Genomic DNA, 14,662 nt, shown 5'->3' with positions numbered 1-14,662 from the left:
CAATTACACACACAGACATGGGGGGAACAGAGGGTTAAATACATGACATGTAATGAGGGAATGAAGGTGTGTGGGAAAACAAGACAAAACAAATGGAAAATAAAAGGTGGATCGGCGATGGCTAGAAGACCGGTGACATCAACCGCCGAACGCCGCCCGAACAAGGAGGGACCGACTTCGGCGGAAGTCGTGACAGTATGTAATGATATGTCTATGTCTTGTACGTGGTGTTCCATACTGTATGTAATGATATGTCTATGTCTTCTAGATGGTGTTCTATACTGTATGTAATGATATGTCTTCTAGACGTTGTTCTATACTGTATGTAATGATATGTCTCTGTCTTCTAGATGGTGTTCTATACTGTATGTAATGATATGTCTCTGTCTTCTACATGGTGTGTTGTGGAAATTATTACACAGGGACACTCAAAGTCAATCTTAAATTAATCATTGTTTATTGTCAGCGCGCTGGAGAGGTCCCAACCAATTTAATGCACCATAGTACACATGTCAATCAGGAGCTCTCCCTGGGCAGACACAGCAGTTGTCTTATATACGGCTATACACAGACAAGTTATATTTACATGATTTAACATAATTAATGAATCATTACCGTTTTGTTTTATTCGCGTTACTGACCAATACTGTTTCATAACGTGATAGACCAACACCTCACAAGGCTTCTCCTCTATAAGCTGAGACCTTGAAACTGAGATATCTTTCGTTTGTTCTCAAAACAAGGTCTGGGCGTACTGCCAAATTGCAGTTACTGATAAGAGGAGGATTTATTCAGTCAACCACTTGCATGAACACAGAAATTGGTTCATAGAACAGCACATGGATGGAACACAGAATAAAAGTAAAGCACAAACCTTAAAATTCCCATTACAGGTGTTCCATACTGTATGAATTCTGAGGATTAAGATAGTGATCTATCACAGTAACACACTGTTACACATAGACATTAGTCATGGTTCCGTTCCATGTCAATGTAACTGAGTGATCTATCACAGTGACACACTGTTACATATAGACATTAATAATGGTTCCTTTCCATGTCAATGTAACAGAGTGATCTATCACAGTGTCAAACTGTTACACAGACATTAATGATGGTTCCTTTCCATGTCAATGTGGATTTGTAATAACTGTGCTATAATAGTGCTTTGATGAAGAAGCTTGCTCGAAACACTTCAGCAATTAATATTATTGAAAATAATTAAGTTGCCATCCTGAACCTTCTTTTACAATTTCCTGATTTGAAATAATTTCTAAAACTTTATGTGGGCTTGATTAAACTTGGCTGGTACAATGGAAGCAACAGAACAATTATAAACGTGCAAAACCCTGACCACTCCAGGCAGGCAAAAGCAAACGCTCAATGTATTTGGAAGATTTTAAATCGTTTTTGAACCCAGGTCTGGAGTGTATGATGTTGGTGTCTTGGTACCAGAGATGGAGACAGGACAGACTGGAACAGAACCAGGGAGACCCAGACCAAGAATCAACCACTAGATATCTCTAGACCCATGTGTCTCACCTGTAATGAGACCAAGACCAGTTTAAATGTGGACCAATGAGACCCAGAGTGTGAACATTAATACTAGTGTGATGATGATGCTGTCAGTACAGCACAGTGTGATGATGATGCTGTCAGTACAGCATAGTGTGATGATGATGCTGTCAGTACAGCATAGTGTGGTGATGATGCTGTCAGTACAGCACAGTGTGATGATGATGCTGTCAGTACAACATAGTGTGATGATGATGCTGTCAGTACAGCATAGTGTGATGATGATGCTGTCAGTACCACACAGTGTGATGATGATGCTGTCAGTACAGCACAGTGTGGTGATGATGCTGTCAGTACAGCACAGTGTGATGATGATGCTGTCAGTACAGCATAGTGTGATGATGATGCTGTCAGTACAGCATAGTGTGATGATGATGCTGTCAGTACAGCATAGTGTGGTGATGATGCTGTCAGTACAGCACAGTGTGATGATGATGCTGTCAGTACAGCATAGTGTGATGATGATGCTGTCAGTACAGCATAGTGTGATGATGATGCTGTCAGTACAGCATAGTGGGATGATGATGCTGTCAGTACAGCATAGTGTGATGATGATGCTGTCAGTACAGCATAGTGTGATGATGATGATGCTGTCAGTACAGCATAGTGTGATGATGATGATGCTGTCAGTACAGCATAGTGTGATGACGATGCTGTCAGTACAGCATAGTGTGGTGATGATGCTGTCAGTACAGCACAGTGTGATGATGATGCTGTCAGTACAGCATAGTGGGATGATGATGCTGTCAGTACAGCATAGTGTGATGATGATGCTGTCAGTACAGCATAGTGTGATGATGATGCTGTCAGTACAGCATAGTGTGGTGATGATGCTGTCAGTACAGCACAGTGTGATGATGATGCTGTCAGTACAGCATAGTGGGATGATGATGCTGTCAGTACAGCACAGTGTGATGATGATGCTGTCAGTACAGCATAGTGTGATGATGATGCTGTCAGTACAGCATAGTGTGATGATGATGCTGTCAGTACAGCATAGTGTGGTGATGATGCTGTCAGTACAGCATAGTGTGATGATGATGCTGTCAGTACAGCATAGTGTGATGATGATGCTGTCAGTACAGCATAGTGTGGTGATGATGCTGTCAGTACAGCATAGTGTGATGATGATGCTGTCAGTACAGCATAGTGTGATGATGATGCTGTCAGTACAGCATAGTGTGGTGATGATGCTGTCAGTACAGCATAGTGTGATGATGATGCTGTCAGTACAGCATAGTGTGATGATGATGCTGTCAGTACAGCATAGTGTGGTGATGATGCTGTCAGTACAGCATAGTGTGATGATGATGCTGTCAGTACAGCATAGTGTGATGATGATGCTGTCAGTACAGCATAGTGTGGTGAGGTTCAGAGTTGGTCATTAGTCCTCTTTTTTTTCTTTTTTTTTTAACAAGGAAGGGCTCATTGAGATTTGAAATCTCTTTTTCAAGAGCGCCCTGACCAAGATATGCAGCACCAAGTCATTAGACAATTACAGACAGACAACATGAAAACTACAGGTAATCTAGTAAAAACCATAGAAATCACAGGAGTATAACAAAACCATAAAACAGGAAATTAAAACATTGACAGGTCAGGGAATCAGCCTCAAAATCCTTGATCAATGATTTAAAAACACCAATCAGGAGAAGTTCTTCCAGTTTAAAAGTATTTTGTAAGGCGTTCAAAGCCGAGTACATAAAATCCCTTTTACTAAATTAAGTTTGGACATTTGGAACAGTTAGCAGGATAAAGTCCAGCGAACGAAGAGAGTACCCACCACATTTCTGAACAATAAAATAACCCAATTAAAATGGTAGTAAACCCAAAATGGCTTTGTAAATAAAAGTATATCAGTGACTGAGTCTACGATTGACTAGAGAAGGCCAGCCAACCCTGGTATAGGGGGTGGTCTCATTCACCCGGGGCTCCCGGGTGGCGCAGTGGTCTAGGGCACTGCATCGCAGTGCTAGCTGCGCCACCAGAGTCTCTGGGTTCGCGCCCAGGCTGGGCTGGGTTCGCGCCCAGGCTCTGTCGCAGCCGGCCGCAACCGGGAGGTCCGTGGGGCGACGCACAATTGGCATAGCGTCGCCTGGGTTAGGGAGGGTTTGGCCGGTAGGGATATCCTTGTCTCAGTATGTAAAATGTAATAAAAAAAAATGTATGCACTCTACTGTAAGTCGCTCTGGATAAGAGCGTCTGCTAAATGACTAAAATGTAAATGTAAAATGTCTATAGAGTACTAGTGGTCTTCATGACATTGTGCATGTTGGAGATCAACTCCATTGTAATCAACTGAGCAGAATCAATCATCTACAAATCACCTTTCATCCCAAGTAATGACTCACTAAGTGATCCAGATCAGTAATGCAGTGCTTTGCCTTTCTCAATCTGACCCCCAAAAACACACTCATCCCTGTTTAACACTATGGAGTCAAGCAGGGCCAAACTGGGCCGGTCTGGTTATGCATTCACCATAGTTCTGGAACCATCCTTGAAAGGACAATGTGAAAAGAAAATATCACAATGTATGTTTAGCAAAGGGGATTAGCAAAGTTTGTTAAAAAAAATGTTTTATCCATATCTCTAAATGTCATAATTTCCCCCATTTGTTTGGGATTGAGACCTGCAGTCATCTTGATTTCAGACTACTTTTGAGATATTGACAGACTTCATCTGTTCCTGACTCTGGATAGTGGATTAACAAGACCATCAATTTCCGATGATATTAATGTCGTATTCTGAACATTACTGTTATACTGAGCTATCTCCTGTTTTTATTGTTTGGTCAATAGCACCACCTGTTGGACAGGTTTAATGTTGCTTGACTGAGCAGTATGGGAGGACGAAAGATGCCAAACTCAGGGCCGGTTTCCCGGACATCTCCATTGGACATACTTTGTAGTTTAGGACTAGGCTTAATCTGTGTCTGTCCCATATAGTTCAGTTAGCAAGTAAGTGATACTACCTGTTCCACATAGTTTAGTTAGTTAGTTAGTTAGTTAGTTAGTTAGTTAGTTAGTTAGTTAGTTAGTTAGTTAGTTAGTGATACTACCTGTTCCACATAGTTTAGTTAGTTAGTTAGTTAGTTAGTTAGTTAGTTAGTTAGTTAGTTAGTTAGTTAGTTAGTTAGTGATACTACCTGTTCCATGCCACTGAGGAAAACTACATAGAGACAGAGAACCAATTGAGAAAACATATATATGGTTTTGAATGCCAACCAATATACATCAACACCAAACATCATGATGATGTGAATGTACAAGAATAAAACATTGCATTTGATAAAATATGAATACATTGCAATTTTACGAATTACATCACAGAAGATCAAATTATTCAGAAAAAAAATATTATATATAAAAACAGAGTGGAATGAAGGGGGGGGGGCTTTTTAAATTTTGGCATTATTACGTGTCACATATCAGTTTGCAAACAATGTAAAAAAATATAGATCACTGAGTTAATAAAGCTGCACACAAACATGGTATATTTTTTGTTTTCTTGAGTATTGCAGCTCCAAATTCCAGGTGTTTCAGCCCAGCTCCGTGCTTTCTGTGATGGTGGGGCAAGCCAGCAGAAAATACAGAGCGTCCTAGCTTGCTCATTAATGTCATAATCGAAATTACGGATTGCCTCTTATTCGCTCGTCGTTCCCTCATGCCATAGTTTGTACATCTCAATAGAAACCACATTTGTTTAAACAAGTCAGCCATATCGGCAATATTTTTTTTACAGCAGTAAATAAGGCTGAATTAACTGTTTCGGTGCCAGATAAGGCTCTGCTGATGGTGTAGCAGTGGTAAGGTGTTGGGACTGCTGTTGGGACAGCTTTATGTAGGCCCTAACAGTTTGTTGGCAGTGTTGGTCACCATTATAGTGCTATTAATGTCTTGTTTAGTCTGTGTTTTATTTTTTTTGCCCCACCAAGATTTACATGCTAAAATCGCCACTGGTCATAACATCTGAGGACCATCAACAACAGCATGACTAGTATCTATGTTAACCCTACTACAGTTTAACCAGCTCAGCTATAGACTACACCAGCATGACTAGTATCTATGTGGACCCTACTACAGTTTGACCAGCTCAGCAGTACCATTATCACTATTGAGCCAAACCCCAGGATAGAGGGGCTGAGTGAATGTGGTCTGGACTCTGTGGAGGAGGGTCATTGTGTCAGAGACACTGTAGAAGGACAGAGTACCTGCCTTGTGATCCAGGTACACTCCTACTCTGGAGGACTGAGGGCCTGATACTTTAGTCACAACATTATTGTGTCTGAAACAATAACCACCACTATAGCACTGTAAACTCCAGGACTTGTCATTCAATCCAAACGCATTACCTCTCCCTGTTCTGCTGATGTCTTTATATGAGACTGCTATAATAACCCACCGTCCACTCCACTCCACCTCCCAGTAACAGCGTCCAGACAGACCCTCTCTACACAGCACCATCAAGTCATTTGTGAATCTGTCTGGATGTTCAGGATATGGTTGGACTTGGCCTGTATAAGTCACCTTTCTTTTCCCTTCAGACAGAGAGAGGTGTGTGTGTGTTGTGTTTGGGTCCAGTGTGAGCTGACAGGAATCTGGAAGAAGAGCAGAGCAGAGACCAATGAGGGGAGTTAGAACAATAAGTTAAGTCAGATACTGTATCTATTAGATCCTGTATCTAATCTTTGATTAGATCACAGCAGAGATCAAATCAGAGAAATATGAGGAGTCAGATAGATACCCAGTCTTTGATTAGATCTACTATTGCTATATATATATATATATCTCTATCTATATCTATATCTATATTTCTAGAGGGGTTGTGTGTAAGTAAAAAAAGACTGTTAGTTACTTCAAAATAAAGAGACTCACATTGTAAGAACTGTTCTCTGGTCTTGGGCTCTGGAGGCAGTACAACATCCACTATATTCACTACAGACACACAAACATGTTATCATCATACCATATTCCACATGTATATAACTAGTAGGGAACTTTCAATGGTCTAAAGTTGATGTTCTTATTATTTTCAACACACCTGTAGTGGAGATCTTGGTCCATTCTCCTTTAAGGAAGTCTTCTAGCTTCTCTCTCAGTTCAGACACAGTCTTACTCACATCTCCAATGTACTGAAGAGGAAGGACAACGATTTTGGCTAAGTCTGAAGATACACTGATACTGGAGAGAGACTGATAACTCTGGAGAGAGAGAGAGAGAGAGAGACACACACACACACAGAACGATTGAAAAGTTTCACAATAAGTTAATTTTCATAGCACATGTAACAAGACAGTTTAGTTACCTGGAGGAAATGGATGTGATCCTCTGTGTGTGAGAGCTGCTCCAGCTCAGTGCTTCTCTTCCTCAGCTCAGCTATCTCCTGTTCCACTTGTTCCAGGAGTCCTTCAGCTTGACTCACTTGAGCCTTCTCTTGGGTTCTGATCAGCTCCTTCACCTCAGAGCGCTTTCTCTCAATGGAGCGGATCAGCTCAGTAAAGATCTGATCACTGTCCTCCACTGCTGCCTGTGCAGAGTGCTGTTAAGAGAGAGAGAGGCTCCATGTTAAGTAGTCTATTCTCTCTCCAACTGAAAGCCCAGATATCACGTTGAGCCCCACTCTGGGGAACAGGCTTGGGGAGGTCTCTCTCTCAATTCAATTCAGGGCTTTATTGGCATGGGAAACATATGTTTGTTTACATTGCCAAAGCAAGTGAAATAGATAATAAACAAAAGTGAAAAAAACAATACAACAAATGAACAGTAAATATTACACTCACAAAAGTTCCAAAATAATAAAGACACTTCAAATGTCATTATGTCTATATACAGTGTTGTAACGATGTGCAAATAGTTAAAGTACAAAAGGGAAAATAAATATGGGTTGTATTTACAATAGTGTTTGTTTTTCACTGGTTGCTCTTTTCTTGCGGCAACAGGTCACATATCTTGCTGCTGTGATGCACACTGTGGTATTTTACCAAATAGATATGGGAGTTTATCAAAATTGGATTGGTTTTCAAATTCTTTGTGGGTCTGTGTAATATGAGGGAAATATGTGTCTCTATGGTCAAACATTTGGCAGGAGGTTGGGAAGTGTATCTCAGTTTCCACCTCATTTTGTGGGCAGAGTGCAGGTCGGCCTCTCTCAATAGCAAAGCTAAGCTCACTGAGTCTCTACATAGTCAAAGCTTTCCTTAAGTTTGGGTCAGTCACAGTGGTCAGGTATTCTGCCACTGTGTACTCTCTGTTAAGGGACAAATAGCATTCTAGTTTGCTCAGTTATTTTGTTTGTTCATTCCAATGTGTCAAGTAATTATCTTTTTGTTTTCTCATTATTTGGTTGGGTCAAATTGTGTTGCTGTCCTGGGGCTCTGTGGGGTCTGTTTGTGAACAGAGCCCCAGGACCAGCTTGCTTAGAGGATTCTTCTCGAGGTTCATCTTTCTGTAGGTGATGGCTTTGTTATGGAAGGTTTGGGAATCGCTTCCTGTTAGGTGGTTCTAGAATTTAACGGCTCTTTTCTGGATTTTGATAATCATCGGCTATCGGCCTAATTCTGCTCTGCATGCAATATTTGGTGTTATACAATGTACACAGAGGATATTTTTGGTTTTGTCCCATTTTGTGAATTATTGGTTGGTGAGCGGACCCCAGACCTCACAACCATAAAGGACAATGGATTCTGTAACTGATTCAAGTATTTTTTGCCAGATCCTAATTGGTATGTCAAATTTTATGTTCCTTTTGATGGCATAGAAGGCCCTTCTTGCCTTGTGTCTCAGATCGTACACAGCTTTGTGGAAGTTACCTAGGGCGCTGATGTTTAGGCTGAGGTATGTTTGGTTTTTTGTGTGCTCTAGGGCAACGTTGTCTAGACAGAATTTGTATTTGTGCTCCTGGCAACTGGACCTTTTTTGGAACACCATTATTTTTGTCTAACTGAGATTTACTGTCAGGGCCCAGGTCTGACAGAATCTGTGCAGAAGATCTAGGTGCTGCGTAGGCCCTCCTTGTTTGGGGACAGAAGCAACCAGATCATCAGCAAATAGTAGATATTTGATTTCAGAATCTAGTAGGGTGAGGCCAAGGGCTGCAGACTGTTCTAGTGCCCTCGAGCAAATCTCGCTTTCTCACTCACTGGAGGAGAGAAGTGAAATGGTATGTCTCCTCTGGTCAACAATACTCACCTTGAGAGACTCCACAGTCTGTTGGAGCTCCTTCAGCTCCTTCTCTCTCTCCTGGAATCTCTGCTGGACCTTCTGCTGACTCATCCCCAGCTGCCTCTGTGGAGAATCACTCTTCAATGAGCTATCAAGCTTTATTTGTCCAGTAGATCAATAGTATAGTAATGTGACGTAGGGCCCATTGAGAGGAAGGTCTAAAATATTGATAGTCCCATTCCAATATTATACTTATTTGTTGCTATGTGAATGATTACAGTTTTAAAGTAGACCTACATGTATCAAGGAGTTTAAGCTAAACATTACAATGGTGATACATTTGGAGCATCTAGGTTAAGAAAATGTATACCCTCAAAGTTTGTGTTCATATTTCTTCTGCCATGGATCAATTTCATTTGAATTCTCTCATATTCAAACAGCCTTAGTTTCTACTGTATCTTTACTTCTTTGTTTATCAGACAGTCACCAACAAGTTGTTCTGGTCTTACCTGTTTCTCAGTCCTCTCTGCTGCAGCTGACACTGTATCATGGCCTTTATGTTCATCCGTTGTACACAGCATACAGATACACTGCTGATCGGTACGACAGTAAACCTCCAGAAGTTTGTCATGATGAGAGCAGATCTTCTCCTGTAGTTGTGCGGTGGCTTTGACCAGCTTGTGCTTCTTGAAAGCAGGAGATTCATAGTGAGGTTGGAGGTGAGTCTCACAGTAAGAGGCCAGACACGACAGACAGGACATGAGGGCTTTCTGCTTTCTGGTCCCAGTGCAGACATCACACACCACATCTCCAGGTCCAGCATAGCACAGAGCAGGAGGGAGAGCAGCCTGGAGTCCTGTCTTCTTCAGTTTCTCCACCACTTCAGCCAACATGTTATTTTTCCTCAGAGTAGGCCTTGGAGTGAAGGTCTGTCTGCACTGAGGACAGCTATAGCCTTTCAGAACATCCTGATCCCAGCAGCCCTCAATACAGCTCCTACAGTAACTGTGTCCACAGGGGATGGTGATTGGTTCCTTCAGTAGATCCAGACAGACAGAACAACAGAACTGGTCCTGGTCCAGCAGAACTGCCTGCTGAGCCATTTGGACGGTTGTTCACTCTCACACAGACAGATGACACAGAGACTCAGATAAGTTTCGTTTTCTCAGAAGAGAGTTTGTGGGAGGAGGAGGGACTTCCTGGTTCTGCCAGAGGGGTGGGTTTAGAGGGAGGGAGAGAGAGAACTGCATGCAACGTCGAGAGAGCGTTTTGTTCCTAGTGCTGGGTTCTAACTTGAAATTATTTCAAATATCCTTATTCATGTTAACATATTAGAACTGGGTGTATGCAAATCTACTGAGTGAGAAAGGGGAGTGCAGAAAGTTTACATTCTGTCAGAACATTTTCTGGTTGAACCTCATGTATCCTATGGAGAGGAGAAGGGCAATGGTCTGGTTTCAGTCACTGATAAGGTAGGACAGCCGCGAGTTAGGAAGGAGTGAGGAATGTGGGCCGAGGTAAGGTCAGATATTGTGAGGAGGAACAGTCCTATGACATACACACATAGGAGGCAGGGCCATGACTAGACCAATGAGAAGAAACAGTTAAGTTCATGCCTAGCAACAGAGATGTATTGGCTGTCTAGATGTGCAAGGACTTGACTCTGACCAGTAGAGGGTATAAATATATGTACTTGTGGAAACATGACCATGTCTTTGTCTTTTCAGCTGTTTGACCAAGTGGGTGAATAAGCTTGGTTTGAGCTTTTTCTAGTCATCCGTTTTAGTTTTTAACTCTGATTGTCAGAACCTAACAGTTGGCGTTGTCAGCATGATTCACCACGATTTATAGTCAAACTGGAGAGTCTGAGTCAGTGAAACAGGAGGCGGCACATAAAAAACAAGGTAGGTAAAGTTCCTAGACTGGAGTCGTAAGCTGAATACAAACTACCGGATACAGATCGGAAAAACCTGAGTTTATTCAGTAGGCTCACTGTAAATACTACCGGTAGAAAATACTACCGGTAGACCTAGGGATTGGGGCCCCTAGAGGGCTTTAGCCACCAAAAGGTAAGCCTGAGCAGGGTAGTCCCTGCAGAGGGTAAGTCCGAGGGGGTAAATCCTGATTGGGTTGGTTCCTGCGAGTAACATAAAGAACAGGGTAAGTCCCGGAAGGTAAGTCAGAGCAGCCTGGTACCTGCAGAGGATAAGTCATACGGGGTAAATCCCGAGTGGGGTTGGTTCCCTACTAGACCCCTAATAGGTGGGGTGAAAGGTCCAGCCGCGGTGGCTGTAAGGCCGTAGAGTGTGTGTGTGGATAAATTGCTATGCTTGTGTACTAGTATGGTAGGTTGTAGAGGAGGTAGTCCATGGAGAAGGACAACAGGAGGGAATGTGTATGGTGATAAGAAGATTACCTATAAGTTCTGGAGAAGAGCCACATTCATGGTTAGAAAAGCAAAAAGATATTCTAACGTTGTTTGAACATGATTTGTGTGTATTAGCAGTAGCAATAAGGAGAGAGTTTGTGAACTGTGAATTTGTGTGGTTACGTGTGTAAGCATGACACTGGTATAAGACATTAGGTCACCTGTATTCTCCAGTAATAAATTGGCAGACACTTCAGTATTGGCTCGAATACAAGGTATCAGGTCCCGTGACCAATTAATAGGCACAAATACCATAGCTATTCTCCGGGGAAGTGGGTATCACTATTTTGGAAAGTAGTTGATAGAGGGCTTGTATTAGAGCCGTGAATTAGGAAATCTAAACGTCCCAGACACCGTCGAGAAAGGTGCATAAATAGCCACCATTGAGATGGCATCCGTGGTTTCTGAAACTCCCGTAAAAGGGGGAATAGGAGAGGAAATATAGCAAAGCCATAGATGTGCTGAAAGAAGTACACAAGCATTCTACCAATTTAGCTCGAATAAAAACATTTTTTGGAGCAAACTGGATAAAATTGGTCAGCATTTCCCTGCTGGCGGAAAATTCCAATCTAATAAAGAATTCCGAGATGCTATTGTGAGTTGGCACAATGACATGAAAGAAAAGAATCTACAGGTAAATACACATGCGTGTTAATGTGGATCGACAAGCAGCGTTCTAGCAACAGAAAAACAAAACCGATAAAACCAAAATGAATAGATGTACTCAGGGGGAAAAAAGAGACTAGGTACATGTGAGTAAATTGATAGAATGTGTACGTCTGCTTTGATGGCAGGTTTGAAACCTGTTATCAAAACGGCTATTGTGGGGGCAGTGGACCAACGTTTTCATTAGGATGAAATAGTGCAGGAGGCTTTGAAAGTGGAATCCAATCCGCTCACTTTGCAGCGGACACAGTGAAAATCCCTAACAGTGGTTTTAATGGCCAAAGTAAGATGAAGAAACAGGGAGAGATAGAAGCTGAAAAATACCAAAGCATATTCAACAGAAATTGTATTTGAATTCTATAATTTTGCGTTAGGATATTGAATTTGAATTTCATATTTTAGAATTTGTAATGCACAAATTGAATCATAGAATTCATCATTTGAACTTGTATTTCATGATTTGAAACTGAATTGAATTAATATTTCATTCAGTTTCAAAATTAAATTTCAATGTAATTTAATATTTATATATTCTGTTTCAATATGGTAGATATTGCATTCATTGTCTGTGTATCAACTTTACAAACAACTATTCAAGTTTATCAAAGTTTCATATATTCAACTTCTCAGATGCATTCAGATATCTATATTCAAATTCAAAACCAGAGACTTAAAAATTAAAACCTGTTTTTGCTTTGTCATAATGGGATATTGTGTGTAGATTGGGGGGGGAAAACGATTTAATTAATTTTAGAATAAATCTGTAACGTAACAAAACGTGGAAAAAGTCAAGGGGTCTGAATACTTTCTGAATGCACTGTAGATGTGTCCCAGAGCCATATAAAGAGATGTATCTGTTACGCTGGTTAGGCAGCCTTAGTTGTGGAGCACAGCAGTGTCTTATCTTTGAGTCATGCACCAAACCACCATTTCTAATTGAACATCGAAAACCAGATCGAAAGTAAATTATAAAATGGACCTATATATATTTGTTAATAACTGTCCTTTTTCTGGCACGCAAACCGGTCCAAAAAGAATGTGTGCAGCCCATTTCCCTGGTACTGATAAAGATTAACCATGTCAAATAGATTGGATATTAAGTGATGCTCCACTGGCCGTGCAGTCATGAGTGAATAGGGAGTGCAGGAGGGAACTGAGCCTGCACCCCTGAGGGGCCTCCGTCTTGAGGATCAGCGTGGCAGATGCGTTGTTACCTACCCTTACCACCTGGGGGATCCAGTTGCTCGGAGTACACGTCCTGGTAATCCGGCTGGCCCTGCGGCCTTGTGAATGTTGACCTGTTTAAACGTCTTACTCACATCAGCTGCGAAGAGCGTGATCACACAGTCATCCGGAACAGCTGGTGTTCTCATGCATGTTTCAGGGTTACTTGCCTCGAAGCGAGCATAGAAATAATTTAGCTCGTCTGGTAAGCTCATGTCACTGGGCAGCTCTCGGCTGTGCTTCCCTTTTGTAGTCTGTAATTAGTTTGCAAGCCCTGCCACATCCGACGAGCATCAGAGACGGTGTTGTACGATTCGATCTTTGTCCTGTATTGATGCTTTGCCTGTTTGATGGTTCGTCGGAGGGCATAGCGGGATTTCTTATGAGCTTCTGGGTTAGAGTCCCGCTCCTTGAAAGTGGCAGCTCTACCCTTTAGCTCAGTGCGGATGTTGCCTGTAATCCATGGCTTCTGGTTGGGGTATGTACGTACAGTCACTGTGGGGACAACGTCATCAGTGCACTTATTGATGAAGCCAGTGACTGATGTGGTGTTCTTCTCAATGCCATCAGAAGAATCATGGAACATATTCCAGTCTGTGCTAGCAAAACAGTCCTGTAGCTTAGCATCTGCTTCATCTGACTTGCTTCATTGACATTTATTTTCAGGTCTCTCCAGGGATGTTGGATCGGGTTCAAGTCCGGGCTCTGGCTGTGCCACTCAAGGAAATTCAGGGACTTGTCCAGAAGCCACTCCTGTGTTGTCTTGGCTGTGTGCTTAGATCTCTCTGCACTTTGCTCTGTTCATCTTTCCCTTGATCCTGACTAGTCTCCCAGTCCCTGCCGCTGAAAATAATCCCCACAGCATGATGCTGCCACCACCATGCTTCACCACAGGGATGGTATTGCCCAGGTGATGAGCGGTACCTGGTTTCCTCCAGACATGACCCTTGGCATTCAGGTCAAAGAGTTCAATGTTGGTTTCATCAGACCAGAGAATCTTGTTTCTCATGTTCTGAGAGTCCTTTAGGTGCCAATTGGCAAATTCCAAGCGGTCCTGTCATGTGCTTTTTACTGAGGAGTTGCTTCTGTCTAGCCACTCTAGCATAAATGCCTGATTGGTGGAGTGCTGCAGAGATGGTTGTTCTTCTGGAAGGTTCTCACATCTCCACAGAGGAACTCTGGAGCTTTGCCAGAGTGACCATCGGGTTCTTGGTCACTTCTCTGACCAAGGCCTTTCTTCCCCGTTTGCTCAGTTTGGCCAGTCGGCCAGCTCTAGGAAGAGTCTTGTTGGTTCTAAACTTTTTCCGATTTAAGAATGATGGAGGCCACTGTGTTCTTGGGGACCTTCAATGCTGCAGAATATTTTTGGTACACTTCCCCAGATCTGTGCCTCATCACAATCCTGTCTCTGAGCTCTACGGACAATTCCTTCGATCTCTTAGCTTGGTTTTTGCTCTGACATGCACTGTCAACTGTGGGACCTTATATAGACAGGTGTGTGCCTTTCCAAATCATGTCCAATCAATTGAATTTACCACAGGTGGACTCCAATCATGTTGTAGAAACATCTCAAGGATGATCAATGGAAACAGGATTCACCTGAGCTCAA

The 14,662-nt window shown here is 42.2% G+C and overlaps 1 protein-coding gene across 1 annotated transcript; it reads right to left on the bottom strand.

Moving 5' to 3' along the window:
• Positions 1-434: 434 nt before the first annotated feature.
• Positions 435-9,891, bottom strand: LOC129854999 (tripartite motif-containing protein 16-like). Its single transcript, XM_055922230.1, has 6 exons — positions 9,245-9,891; positions 8,763-8,858; positions 6,880-7,113; positions 6,616-6,775; positions 6,450-6,509; positions 435-6,172 (listed from the first exon to the last, which is right to left on the bottom strand). The coding sequence occupies exons 1-6, from the start codon at positions 9,836-9,838 to the stop codon at positions 5,652-5,654; spliced, it is 1,665 nt and encodes a 554-aa protein (XP_055778205.1). The 5' UTR covers positions 9,839-9,891; the 3' UTR covers positions 435-5,651.
• Between the last annotated feature and the right edge of the window lie 4,771 nt (positions 9,892-14,662).

This window comes from Salvelinus fontinalis, chromosome 5 (genome assembly GCF_029448725.1).
Source record: "Salvelinus fontinalis isolate EN_2023a chromosome 5, ASM2944872v1, whole genome shotgun sequence".
Taxonomy (NCBI): Eukaryota; Metazoa; Chordata; class Actinopteri; order Salmoniformes; family Salmonidae; genus Salvelinus; species Salvelinus fontinalis.
Note: the sequence above shows the minus strand (reverse complement) of the source record. Positions and strands in the feature narration are given on the sequence as shown.